General features: G+C 49.5%; 1 protein-coding gene across 1 annotated transcript; it reads right to left on the bottom strand.

Moving 5' to 3' along the window:
• Nucleotides 1–1,224: 1,224 nt before the first annotated feature.
• Nucleotides 1,225–5,014, bottom strand: LOC138567393 (urotensin-2 receptor-like). Its single transcript, XM_069645559.1, has one exon. The coding sequence runs from the start codon at nt 3,245–3,247 to the stop codon at nt 2,132–2,134; it is 1,116 nt and encodes a 371-aa protein (XP_069501660.1). The 5' UTR covers nt 3,248–5,014; the 3' UTR covers nt 1,225–2,131.
• Nucleotides 5,015–14,408: the final 9,394 nt, after the last annotated feature.

Raw genomic sequence — 14,408 nt, 5'->3', positions numbered from 1 at the left:
AAAAAAGGTTGCCACAAGTCAATGTGTATTTTTCCAGTGCAACGTCTGTGCAAAGTCCTTTTGCACTGCAAAGTCCTTTTGCACTGCAAAAATGACTATGCACTGACTTTGCTCTGCAAAAATACACTTTGCACAGTTCCATGAATCACAGGCATGGACCTTGCATTCAAAAATAAATGCATTCCTCTGGAGACGCCTTTCTTTGCCGTTTCTTCTTCAGGTGAGCATCCTTAGAAATAAATTGGTGAGGTTATGCATGCTGGCCGCACCACCTTCTAGTGCCAGTCACCACATTAGTTGACGGAGCTGCACGCCAAAGTCGGTTCCCATGCCAACCATCAAATATTCACTGACATAGAAATTCACATCCAACACATAAAACTGCTAAAATGTCAATAATGTTACAGCACTAATCATATATGCCAGAAAATTGCCATTTGCCTGCAATGGGAAACGCACAGCATTGTATACATTCCTTCTCGTGCAGTGCAATCTACTGTTCATCAAGTATGTTCATGATCATGGTGTGTCAAACTCCCAACAAGCTAAAGCGATCTGAGGTCATAACAGTGGCATCTAGGCCCTATACAAAAATCCAATAGCAGAACAATTAGATGAAAGGTGGTACTGGGGTGCTGTTCCACAACACATTGCAGTACTGGCGCCAGTGCGAGGCTTGAGATCACTGAATCAATCCAGCTGGTTTTGTTTAGTTTAACTGTTGGCCTAGCGGCAGTAACCCATAGGCTTCAGAGCGCTAGGCAAACGATACAACATATACAATAACAAAGACAAACAGCACAGTAAACAAGCACAGAAGCATTCACATGGGCGAGTATTGCACGGATACGAGCATCCACCCCGGGCTTCAGCCATCCCCTCAACAACAACAAAAACAGACATTCTGCAAAGAAAGGCAAAAAATAAAAGATTCAACCTATCAGGTAAGTGCCAGTCTTATATTGGAGGCAGGGGATACGTTCTTAAGCTTTTTGTAACAACTCAGAAACGCCTGCAAGTTGCTCTGAACACAGCCAATGACAATACAGTCAGGATTACCCTTTGGTCACCAGTCCGGGATTTGCATCCTCGAATAGGATGTTCTCGGGGATTAGGGGGTATAAATGGGGAGACTGCAAGAGAGGGAACACATTAGAACAAGTTGTTAAACTTAGTGGGCCAATAAAGCGATGCACACTGATTTCATTCATCGAAAGAGATTTATTATAATGCTGCTGCTTCAATATTTCTTCGCGGCGTTTTCTCTTGCAGAGCCGGCTTTGGGATACGTTTTGCAGATTTGGTTACAAAAATAATTCTAAGTGCATCGTGGAGAAATTAATGCAGAAACGCGTCAAATGCTGCGTGTCTTTGCTGAAAGGAGCAGAGGGAGTGGGAAGCAGGGGAAGGCATGTGTGATTCCATCAGTCAAGGCACCCCTATGTGTTTACACACACAGGAGAGGGGGCACCTAGCCGCCAGGCTGTTCAATGCCATGCTTCGGTGCTGGTGATGCAGAATAACGTCTGCTGCTGGCATAGGAAAGTCTATTGGATTTTCAGGCTCTCCGGGTGCGATATGATTTGACGAAGCTGCAAACCGATACAAGGAGGAAAAACGTCATGGCTGGTGCCGAGTCAGCGAGCTATAATCGCAGAGTAATTATAACAAGGTCTGGACCATCATGGCGGCAAGATTAGGAACTCATCTTGCAATCCATCAACCTACTGGATGCAACAAAAACATGCACACAAAAAAATTGGCGAGTCAGCAATGTTCTGTTACTTACAGGACAGCAGTGGTAGTGGAAGGAGAAGCGGTTATTTTTAGGAGGCGCGCGGCTGCGCGTCACATCAAATTATGTGGGCGCACTAAGCATGACGTTCAGCAATCCAATTGCTTGTGGCAGATGATTCCATAAACCCCGGAGGACCCCTGGAAACAGCACTACCACCTCCTTGTGGGCAAAGGCTCCTAGCGTGTGTTGAAAAGCTCTGATATTAGGAGTCGTGTTGGTTCTCTTGAGCACATGCAAGTCACTCAAAACGATGGCCCCTCGACCCCCAAATAAGAAGTAGACAGGTGCTCCAAGAACCCAGAAGTTGTCTTATTCCTCAAGGTAGAGGAGCTGCTAGACTAAGGTGGCCCCTTCGATGCCCCCCTTAAGCTGAGCAAAGGCGATGGTTTCTGTGTAGGCGTGACTGGCCGAAGACACTGACCTCCTAGACGAGTGCCTCTTCGGCTTCTTGTTGGATGGTCCGTTGCCTGTGTTCCTCTGACGGTTCCTCAGGTACTCCTTGTAGTTCTTGGAGAGGAGGGTGTACAGGAAGGGGTTAATGCAGCTGTTGCTGTAGGCCAGGCAGGTCACCATGAAGTTGATGTACACTACGGTTTTGCTGGTCAGGTGGCCAGGCTGGTAATAATAGATGCTGAGGAGCTGCCACAACCAGAAGGGCACAAAGCATGCCCAGTAGGCCAGAACGATGCTGAAGATCATATATAGGACTTTCTGCCGGGGGCACCTTTTCATCTCCTTGGGATTGAACAGGTCTGTCTGGGACTTCCAGTAGGTTCTGGCCAACTTGATGTACAGGTAGCAAATCACCAGCCCAGGGGCTAAGATGCAGGTGTTAAAGAGGATGGTGAGGTAGACCTTGTAGGCCTCCATCTGCCAGGTTGGGTGGCACATGCGCTTGGTCACCCCGTTCTGGTGGCTTGTCCGAAGATCTATCAAGATCATGGTTGGAAGGGCAAGCAGGAAGGATACCAACCAAACCAGGCATGTGATCGTTCTTCGGTAGTCACGGGACCGTCCTATGGTATCTAAGGGTTTGACCACTGCCAGGTATCGTTCCGTGCTCATGATGGTCAGTATGAAAATGCTGGCATGCATAGTCAGGAGGTCCAAGCTGAACAAGACGCGGCACCCGATGTCGCCGAAGTACCAGTCCTTGACAAAATAGGTGCAGACCACGAACGGAATGGTGGACAGATACAGAAGGTCCGCCAGAGCCAGGTTGACAATGTAAATGTACATGGACCCGGTGAAACGCATGGAGAGGTTCATGACCACCAGGGTGTAAATGTTGCCCCCAACGCCCACCAGGCACATCACTATCAGGACCCCACCCAGGAACGAGGTGATCAACATGTCATTGTTGACCCCTAAGATCTCCAGCGAGGCATTTCCAATTGCTGTGGCGTTCTTCTGGTTCCACGGCAAGGTGGTTCCTTGGTTGAACTCCATGTTCTTCTGGATGTCCAGGCAAGCCTCAAATTTGGGATATAGTGGGCTGTCCAATCACTCTGCCATGGCAATGTGGGTGGGTCTTAATAGGGCTGGCGGCCCACAACAGTCACGAAAGTACAAACTTGGGGGCTCTGTGGTGAAAAGTCTAGGACGTGCCATGCGCAGCTAGTTCGCAGCGTCCAATCGATGCGTGGATAGTCAGTAATCCGAGTTCTCGGTCAGGGTAACTTTTTTGGGCGGTGCCCTCGCGCGCAATGACGCAGGTAGCTGTGATAGAGCCATCCTCTTCAGGCCTTGCTTGGAAGTTCACGATAACGCGCGAAGCACGCCATTCCCTCGTTCCTTGCATTGCAGTCGAGTGCGCAGAGATGCCGCCAGCTCCCTTCAGGCAGCGGGTCCCGAAGTCCCGGAGAGAGACGGGCTGGAGCAGCAGGAGGAGGCGGTGATAGCTGGCGCAGACACAGCCGCGCGTTGCTTGGCCGCTGCCTTTTCCTGTCAGCGATCCCGGCACATTCAAACGGTGCCCTTTTCCCTTAGATGGCTTTTCCAGGAGACGTGGTCCCTGCCAGGATGATTGGAAAAAAAACACAAAATTGCGGCAAGGAGCTGCACTACAGCAGCGGAAAAGCCTTCCCAGAGGAGGATGCGGTGCCCCGCGGAGGCGCCCTCTTGCCCCGAGAGAGGGAGGTGCGGAGGCGCCGGGAGGACAAACACTCTTTTCTAAGTCAAGTGTAAATTGTGAAGAAGTTCCATTTGAAAGAGGGAGAATATAATTGTAGCCGATTTGAGAGTAAAATATGTCCCGTAGTGCGGAGCTGTGCACGTCAACCCCCCCTGTGGTGGGTGTAGGGGGGTGGGGCAGAGGATGAACAGGGAAAACGTCCGCTAGAGAAAGTCCGAGGGGAAAGTCTGCGCGGAAAAGGCACCCAAAGGCCAATAAGGGTGCAGGCTGAGCGCAGCAGCCACGTGGGAGAGCAGGATGAGCTGGGGTATGTCCAAGCAAGGCACAGACCACCTGTGTGCAGGATCAGCTGGTAGAGATGTCCATGCCGGCAGGCACTGAGAACCCGTGCGCATCCACGCGGGAGACTAGTCTACAGGCTGAGAAGGAGTATGTTCACGCGAGGCACAGACCACAAGATGTCCATGCAGGGCAGGCACTGGGAGCCTGTGTGCAGCATCCACGTGGGGGAACAGTCTACACGATTAGCTGGGGTATGTCCACGCAAGGAACAGACCCCCAGCGAGCAGGTTCAGCTGGTGTCCATGCCGACAGGCACTGAGAACCCGAGCGCATCCACGTGGGAGACTAGCCTACAGGCTGAGATGGAGTATGTTCATTCAAGGCTCAGACCACAAGATGTGTGCAGCATCCACGTGGGGGCCATTCTACACGATTGGCTGGGGTATGTCCAAGCAAGGAACATAGCCCCAGTCAGCAGGGTCAGCTGGAAGAGAAGTCCGTGCCGGGCTGGCACCGGGAGCCTGCTGTGTGCAGCATCCACGTGGGGGACCAGTCTACAGGATGAGCCGGGTTACGTCCACGCCAGACAGGCACCCAGCACGCCCGTGCGGGCTCTGAGCGGCAGCGTCCAATCCGGAGAGGGAAAGAACAAGAGTGGACTGTCCGCGCGGGCTACGCAGAGTGGGCGCCTGGCACCTGTGCGTCGGCTTGATTGAGCGCAGCAGCGTCAGCGCACGGGGCACCCGCGTCATTACGAGCACCTGACACCTGTCCGCGAGCCTGGCGCGCGGGACGCCTCGCTCTCGCCCGACTGCAGGAAGCACTCCCTTTGCGCAGGAGGACTCCTCGCGATGACAGCAGCGCTGTCACGCCGAGGGAGGAGGCGCCTTTACCTGTTACTATTATAACGAACCTGATGGGGGACCCTCCCGCGCCTCCACTTCAGGCGCCTTCAGCTAAGCCACTGTTTAGGGATGCCGTCCGTGTCCAGCAATATGAGTAACTTACCACCCGGTGATGTTGACTCGTTGCCAGGGCATTGCCGCCTCACTCCTCTGCTTCTCCTGCCCACCACAGAGCACCCTGGCCGCGCCCCGGACGCACAGCGCCCAGTCTTGGAATGCCCTGGTGCCCTCATAAAGTGGACCCGCACCCAGAAACTCTAGTAGCAAAGCTGCTATTACCCTCCAAGCTAACTCTCTTCTTTCGGACATATAGTAAAGACTTTCAAAATTATTATATTTCTCATTTAGGGTAAGAACGTATACGTTGTTTTTTTTTTATTTGCATTTTTAAAGCGCTCACACAGCCCACGGGCATCGAGGCGCTTTTACACGAATTGTTTGTTCTCGAGTTGCGTAATTGTTTTTATTTTTGTGTCTTAGTTGCGTATTTATAACGCGCTCAAATACCGAAAGGTTTCTAAGCGCGGTCCCAGGAATCGAACCTGTGATGCTTTGTGTCCCTTGCTTCCAAGGCCAACACGTTGCCCCCGAGCTATCGTCCCGGGAAACAAGCCTTTGCGACGCTTTCCCAAGTTTCATGGCGAACGCGAAGTTTCATGGCGAACGCGATGGTGCTAGTTTTATTGGCCCCTCGAGGATGAATGGGTGAGCTCGGCTGAGGTTCAAAAAGACGGCTTACAGGGTACATTCATATCTCCGAAGTGTGTGCATAACTTGGCGCGCTAGCATGATAGAGAAGGAAATACGCTTTACATTATATCCGTATAACTACACGGTCAACTTGCTTTCACACACGACGTCATGGTGAAGGATTTCAAATGGACGGGTGAAATAAAAAATGTGAGATTTCTGATACATGCGTATGTCCACTGCAGAATATTTCATCAACAATGTATGAAGGAAAACGTCCGTGCTGGCGCCATAAATTATATTATTTATACAGGAGACCCGAAAGGCGCCACACACCACTGCTACAATTGGAATAGAATACAGAAGAAAGACGTCATAATATATGAGCTTGATTAAAAAAAGGCAGAGAGTGAGCAGGTCATTTCAGCCTCCGAGTTTTTAATGTCCAGCTGCAAGCCTCTTCTCTCACAAGTACCCTTGGTGACGTGCATGCCTCGGTGGCGTGAGCAAAGCGCGCGCGCCTACGGTTGCTTCTGTCTGCACCCGGGGGAAAATGTATGTGGCGAAATATGGTGCAGTAACTGCAGCAGAGACGGACATCGCATCCACGCTGCGCCAGTTCACTGGAAAGAAGCAGATCCAGATATTGCGCGTGAAAAGGCCGGACGGTGTGAACGTCTCGCGCAGCCTCCGCTGCAAAAAGCTTATCGATTCGCAGAGGTCAGAGAGAGACGAGCTGGGAGATGGCTCGGGTCTCGAGGACTCTTACCTGACAGGCTGTCACTCTTTGTCAAGAACAATTTAATAAGCAAAGCAAACCTCCCAGAGACGCAGAGCAACCTCGGTGGGGGTGGGGGAGAGTGTTCCAATTTTCCCACTTTGGTGCAGCTAACTCATGCAGATGAGGCTCCCGAAGGCTGTATCCACTGAGCCCCCATCCCCACTTCCACCTTCAACCCCGAGCCCCTCCCCTCACCCAATTCACATTCGAGTCAACACGCCTCATTCCATTTGGGAGACAAATTAGTTCAGTGGTGTTTTTTGTTTGCTTTGCATGCTGGAACCCGTAGTCATGGACTTGCTGATGATAAATCCAGGACTGCAAGTGGGGCAGTATGCAAAGCAAATAACAGGACTGGACTTCTATCTATGTATCTATCTATCTATACGTTTCTTATATAGCGCTGCTCGCCCAAAGGCCTCAGGGCGCTCACAGGACATACAACAAGAAACAGATAAAAGAGTGGCAGGTGGAGAGTACCTAAGAGATATAAATTTAGCCTACTCCCTAATCTCCCAGATGGAATGGGACCTGTTGATATCTATGCATGCACCGTCATCCCATGCATACACTTTGCTGATAACAATTAAAAGCTTATCAAAGTGGGCACAAAAACGTGCAAGAGAAGTGTATAAGCCTTGAATTTTGATCAGTAAGCACCACGAGCATGAAGTACTGCTAAGCCAGACTGCAGCCACCTTTGCAAAGAAAAACACACAAAAAACAAAACAGTGTTTAAATGAATATCAAATGTGTTTTAAAAAACTATTATGATTGGGTTTCATTATTTACTGTAATGGGACCCCAGTCATTGCTTGATGTTCCGCAGATCACATCCTGGTCTGCCTTAAGCTTTGACATAATCAGATAGTACACAATAAATTTGTATTTTATTGACATTTATTGAGCGCCTTCGCCAGGGTGTTTTCCAATGAGTAAAATCCGGTACAAAATTGCTAGAAAATGAGTCCAAAAACAAACAGCCTAGGGTAAATTTAGAGAAGTGAAGAAAGAAGATGGGGCTTAAGGCTGGAGCGAGATATATGAAGAGCGGGAGAAGCACGGATGTCAGGTGGTAGTGCATTCCAGTGTTTGGGGGATAGTAGAGAGAAGGAAAGAAAGCATGAAGCTGCACAAGGCGGTCGAGGAGAAAAGAGAAGATGAAGGTGCTGAGAACGGAGAGAATGGGAAAGTGAATAGAGGGAGACAAGAGAGGCAAGATAAGGGGGAGCCAAGCCAAAATAATACTTAAAAACGATACAGAGAACGTAGAAAGAAAGACGAGAATCATAGGGGAGGAGAGAAATGGAGAGAAGAGACTCAGTAATAGAAGAGCAAGGAGGAAATGAAAAAAGGAAACACATTGCTGAGTGGAAGTCAGAGCATAGAGGAGTGAGATGAGAAGCAGGAAGTCCAAAGAGGAGATCACAACAATAATCAAGCCGCAAGAGAATAGAGGAACTAAAGAGAAATTTAGCAGCATGAAAGAATAGCAAGAGACGTATCTTGCGTATATCGGAAAGAAGGAAACGGCAAGTACAGGGGCCTCATTAAGAGCATTGCGGTAGCCATGCCTATATGGCAGGCACAGCTACTTCCATGCTTGCAACTGGCACCGCCTCCCGCAATTGGGCAATAACCGGGCCATTAAGAGATGAGTGGGCCGGTAATTGCCCATTCGCGGGAGGCTGTAATGCCGGGCTCCCGATCCCCATTCTGCCCCATAGGGCAGAATGGGGGTGGGGAGCATGGTTGCACCGTTGATAACGGTGCCGGTACAATCACGAGTTCAGCTCGCAGGTGCCGCTCAGCCCACCAGGTAAGACCTGGCAGGCTGTCAGGAACCCGCAAGCAGAACTCGTAATGTGGCAGCCCAGTATGAACGGTGTCGGTGCCTTACAGGCACTGTTCATACCGTGGCCGCCACTGTTATAATGAGGCCCAGAGAAATGTGTGAGGCAAAGTTGAAAGAAGCGTAAAAAATAACTGCAAGGTCATGGGCAGAGGTGGAAAAAGGGAAAACTGAGGGTGGAATGAAAATAGAGGGGTAAGAAATAGGTAAGAGAGAAACCAGAGGGAAGTATACCATTTTGGTTTTGAGGAATTGAGGTGGAAAAAGTGGAAATACATCCAACCCTGGTCATCAGAGAGACAGGATGAAACAGAAGTATGAAGCGAGTCAGAGAAAGTAGAAATTGAAAATAATATTTCTGAATCGTCCGCGTGGAAATGAGAGGCAAATTTGAATGATTCAATGAAAGAGAAAAGGGGTATAGTGTAAAAAAGAGAAGGGAGACCAGCACTGGACCTTGGGGAATGCTGTGTTGAAGATTCTTGGGAGGGGAAATATTACAGAGAAAGAGCAATTGGAGGGATATGAATGGAACCAAGTAGTAATAGAGAGCCCTAGTGTAGAGAATCGAGGAAAGAAGAGTGGGATGATCCACTGTTAAAATCTGCAGAGAGGTCAAGAAGGATGAGAATTGAAGAGGATTTATTGTGGCAAGCTGAACGAAGAGAGTAAGTAATGTGGAGAATCGCAGTTTCCATGGAGTGAACAGGGCAAAAATCGGTTTGAGTCGGAGGAAGGAGAGAGTGAAGGTCAAAGTGTGAGTAGATTTGAGGGTTGAGGGTACAGTACCTGCTCAAGAAGTTTTGAGAGAAAGGGAAGGAGGGAGATAGGACGGTAGCTAGATAGAGAGGAAAGATTAAGGGGGGCTTTTCTAGGAGGAGAAAGATTACAGCACGTTTAAAGGAAGAAGGGAAGGAGGCAGAAGACAATCATATTAATGAGACACACCAGAAAAGGGATGATTGAAGGGTAGAGAGTGGGGATAAGGGGGCCAAGCAGGTAAGCAGTGGGGTGAGCCCTGGTGAGAAAAAGGGCTGTGTCAGGATCAGTAATAGAGGTAAACAAATTAGGGAGAGAGGGGGTAGAAAGATGCACAAGTATAGATAAGGAGGGGGGATTTGATGGGAGTTGGGGTAGAGAGGAGTGTAGATTAGTGACTTTGGCGATGAAAAAGTCAGAAAATTCAGAAGAAGGCACCAAAGAAAAAATAGAAGGACCAGAAGCCGGGGGCAGAGCATCCTGTGTATAACCTGAAACAGGCAACAGGGATGGCGGAAGAGACAGGAGCTAAGGGAAGAAAAGTAATGTTTTTTAACGACAAGGAGAGAAGCATTCTAAGATGAGTGATGGACGGAAAGAAGAGAGAGATCAGGTGGAGAACAGTTTTTTCCAAGTACATTCCGCCTTCCATAAGGTGGAGCGGAGGGAGGGAAGACCAGAGGTGAACAAATGGCTGTCCCCTGGGGAGGAATAGCTGAGGGGCAACACATTTGTCATGGAAAACAGAGAACGCGGGGCAACACAGGTTCGAATCCCAATCTCGTGCTTTGAAACCACTCCTGGTATTAAGCGCGTTGTAAATGAACAATTATAAATTATAAATGAGGGGGCTTGCAGGAGAGAAAAAAGAGTCTTGAAGTAGGTCAAGGGTAGACAAAAGAGAACTGTGAAGAATGGCAAAGACAATGTCGACAGGAAATGTGTAAAAGGCAGAGAGAAAGGGGAGATATAAAGAAAGGACACAGAAAAGAAAGAGTGAAATCATGCCAAGGAAGGTGGATGCGGAAGAAGGGTGAGTTGGAGTGGAGGGGAGCGGGAAAGAGAAGCAAAGCAAAGACTAGTCAGAGGAGTAAATAGGGTTTACAGAGACTGTAAGTCTCAGTGGAAGAGAGGAGAAAATCAAGTCATGCGATGAACCAGAGACATGGGAGGGCGGGAGATTGAATTCTCGGAGGAGAAAGAAAGGAGAGGTAGAAAGCAGCAGAACGAAAAGCAGAGAGTCATGGTCTTCATAGAAAGAGTTAGGAGAGTCAGGAGGATGATAAATAGTAGGAAAGGAAATGGTACAAGGCTTAGAAAATGATGAACAGTGATGTTCACAGGAAGGATAGACATGATGGATGAAGGAGGGGTAAGCAGTCCCAGATGAATGAAAAAGAATACATGTGCCACTTCCTCGGCCAGAGGGTCGCAAGTCACCCTCATCAAACCATCACATAGCACACGGAACACACTCACATAAACATCACATCATATGCCCCCCAAACAAACTCTCACACAGCAAGCACACAAGGCAAACTCACTTCTAACTCAACTCATAAAATACTCTTAAAAACACCTTAGCAAACAATCACATAACCCACAAGAAGCCCTCGCATAACCCACCAACTCCCAACGGGTGGAGGAGACCGGTTTTGGCGAACGTGAGTATTCTGGTGGAGGTGCACTACTCTAATTATTTCGATAGGTATTCCAGATTGTGGCCAGACACAGCAGTTGACTTTCGACTTTCTGTCTGACAGGGAGCGAGTGACGGCTTTCCAAAGCTGTGATCATTCTGGTGGTCCTATTCTGTAGCAGTTGGAGTCGTTTGAGAAGGTAGTGGGTGTACCAACGTATATGCTCTTGCAGTAGCACAACAACCAAAAAAGTGATGGCTGGAAGGTTTTAAATACATCTGAACCACTGGCAATGCTCTGGGCAACCTGGTATTGCAGCCAGGTCAGATGAGTCCATGAAATGCCAAAAGCCAGTCTACAGTAGACCTTTCATAGCCCAAAAAAGACCCACCATAACCCACGGCAAAACGAAAAGGTGATGGCTGGAAGGTTTTGAATAAATCATAACCACGGGCACAGCTCTGGGCAACCCTCCAGACCATCGTTTTTCAGCCTGCCAAGCCATTACAGAAGGGGAAAAACCATATGCAAATCAGGCTTGGTCCTACCCCAAAAGGGGCAGTCCAGCCCGAACTGCTAGGTCACATCCCTTCTGCACGAGACCACAAGCATCCCCAGACATGTTTCAGCCTTGTTGGGCATCATCAGTGAGGAGTAGCTTGGGTCTCTAGGCCCAGCAGGCTCGGCACCCACGTCTGGGCATACCCGTCCCACTCGGGGTGACTTTAGCAAAACGAAAAGGTGATGGCTGGAAAGTTTTGAATAAATCATAACCGCGGGCAGAGCTCTGGGAAACCCTCCAGACCATTGTTTTTCAGCCTGCCAAGCCATTACAGAAGGGGAAAAACCATATGCAAATCAGGCTTAGTCCTACCCCAAAAGGGGCAGTCCAGCCCGAACTGCTAGGTCACATCCCTTCTGCACGAGACCACAAGCATCCCCAGACATGTTTCAGCCTTGTTGGGCATCATCAGTGAGGAGTAGCTTGGGTCTCTAGGCCCAGCAGGCTCCACTCGGGGTGACTTTAGCAAAACGAAAAGGTGATGGCTGGAAGGTTTTGAATAAATCATAACCACGGGCAGAGCTCTGGGCAACCCTCCAGACCATCGTTTTTCAGCCTGCCAAGCCATTACAGAAGGTGAAAAACCATATGCAAATCAGGCTTGGTCCTACCCCAAAAGGGGCAGTCCAGCCCGAACTGCTAGGTCACATCCCTTCTGCACGAGACCACAATCATCCTCAGACATGTTTCAGCCTTGTTGGGCATCATCACTGAGGAGTAGCTTGGGTCCCTAGACCCAGCAGGCTCGGCACCCACGTCTGGGCATACCCGTCCCACTCGGGGTGACTTTAGCAAAACGAAAAGGTGATGGCTGGAAGGTTTTGAATAAATCATAACCGCGGGCAGAGCTCTGGGCAACCCTCCAGACCATTGTTTTTCAGCCTGCCAAACCATTACAGAAGGGGAAAAACCATGTGCAAATCAGGCTTGGTCCTACCCCAAAAGGGGCAATCCAGCCCAAACTGCTAGGACACATCCCTTCTGCACGAGACCACAAGCATCCCCAGACATGTTTCAGCCTTGTTGGGCGTCATCAGTGAGTAGTAGCCTGGGTCTTTAGCCCCAGCATGCTCGGGGCCCACGTCTGGGCATACCCGTTCCACTCGGGGTGATTTAGCAAAACGAAAAGGTGATGGCTGGAAGGATTTGAATAACTCATAACCACGGGCAGAGCTCTGGGCAACCCTCCAGACCATCGTTTTTCAGCCTGCCAAGCCATTACAGAAGGGGAAAAACCATGTGCAAATCAGGCTTGGTCCTACCCCAAAAGGGGCAGTCCAGCCCAAACTGCTAGGTCACATCCCTTCTGCACGAGACCACAAGCATCCCCAGACATGTTTCAGCCTTGTTGGGCGTCATCAGTGAGGAGTAGCTTGGCTCTCTAGGTTGCCCAGAACATTGCCAGTGGTTAAGATTCATTCTAAACCTTCCAGCCATCACCTCTTTGTTTTTGCTTTGTCACCCCGAGTGGGACGCGTATGCCCAGACATGGGTCCCGTGCCTGCTGGGCCTAGAGACCCAAGCTACTCCTCACTGATGAGCCCCAACAAGGGCGAAACATGTTTGGGGATGCTTGTGATCTCGTGCAGAAGGGATGTGGCCTAGCAGTTTGGGCTGGACTGCCCCTTTTGGGGTGGGGCCAAGCCTGATTTGCATATGGTCTTTCCCCTTCTGTAATGGCTTGGCAGGCGAAGAATGGTGGTCTGGAGGGTTGCCCAGAGCATTGCCAGTGGTTAAAATTCATTCTAAACCTTCCAGCCATCACCTCTTTGTTTTTGCTTTGTCACCCCGAGTGGGACGGGTATGCCCAGACGTGGGGCCCGTGCCTGCTGGGCCTAGAGACCCAAGCTACTCCTCACTGATGAGCCCCAACAAGGGCGAAACATGTTTGGGGATGCTTGTGCTCTCGTGCAGAAGGGATGTGGCCTAGCAGTTCGGGATGGACTGCCCCTTTTGGGCTGGGGCCAAGCCTTATTTGCATATGGTCTTTCCCCTTCTGTAATGGCTTGGCAGGCGAAGAATGGTGGTCTGGAGGGTTGCCCAGAGCATTGCCAGTGGTTAAGATTCATTCTAAACCTTCCAGCCATCACCTCTTTGTTTTTGATTTGTCACTCTGAGTGGGGCGGGTATGCCCAGACGTGGGTCCCGTGCCTGCTGGGCCTAGAGACCCAAGCTACTCCTCACTGATGAGCCCCAACAAGGGCGAAACATGTTTGGGGATGCTTGTGGTCTCGTGCAGAAGGGATGTGGCCTAGCAGTTCGGGCTGGACTGCCCCTTTTGGGGTGTGGCCAAGCCTGATTTTCATATGGTCTTTCCCCTTCTGTAATGGCTTGCCAGGCGAAGAATGGTGGTATGGAGGGTTGCCCAGAGCATTGCCGGTGGTTAAGATTCATTCTAAACCTTCCAGCCATCACCTCTTTGTTTTTCGCTCCACCATAACCCACAACAGACTTTTAAATCTCCCTAAACAAAACCTCACACAGTCAATATAGGACTTCATAGTCCAAAGGAAGCGCTCACATGCTTTACTTTATTTATCTTTAAGGCACAACTAAAGTGGCCCGGAGGCATAAGGGCACCAAAGAAGTCTAGAAGAAGAACTCATAGGGAGGCCAAGCTAACAGTGCTGACCTGCGCGCAAACTATCTAAACAGGTGCGTTGTTATTTTTTAAAGCAGTCTAATGACGAACAACTTCTAAGTTCAAGAGGCAGGGAGTTCCTCAGAGCAGGAGCAGCCACCAAAAAGCCCTATTTTTTTTTACCAGCGGTAGATTAGTTTGGGTATTTGCAGGAGTGTGTAACTATTGGAACGCAGGGTTCTAGATTCTACTAGCTATGTATTCTGGAAAAAGTCCTGCCAAGGATTTATAGGCGATAGTCAATAACCTGAATTCTATCCTGGCCACTATGGGAAAGTAATGCATACATAATCATATAATCCACATGATCCCGTATATCACCTTCATCAGACCATGCCACATACCACAACAGACCTTCAGCAGC

Source organism: Ambystoma mexicanum, chromosome 2p (genome assembly GCF_040938575.1).
Source record: "Ambystoma mexicanum isolate Mex_15411 chromosome 2p, UKY_AmexF1_1, whole genome shotgun sequence".
NCBI lineage: Eukaryota > Metazoa > Chordata > Amphibia > Caudata > Ambystomatidae > Ambystoma > Ambystoma mexicanum.
Note: the sequence above shows the minus strand (reverse complement) of the source record. Positions and strands in the feature narration are given on the sequence as shown.

Coding starts and splice junctions, on each gene's coding strand:
- LOC138567393 (XM_069645559.1), bottom strand. CDS start 3,247: ATGGAGTTCAACCAAGGAACCACCTTGCCGTGGAACCAGAAGAACGCC.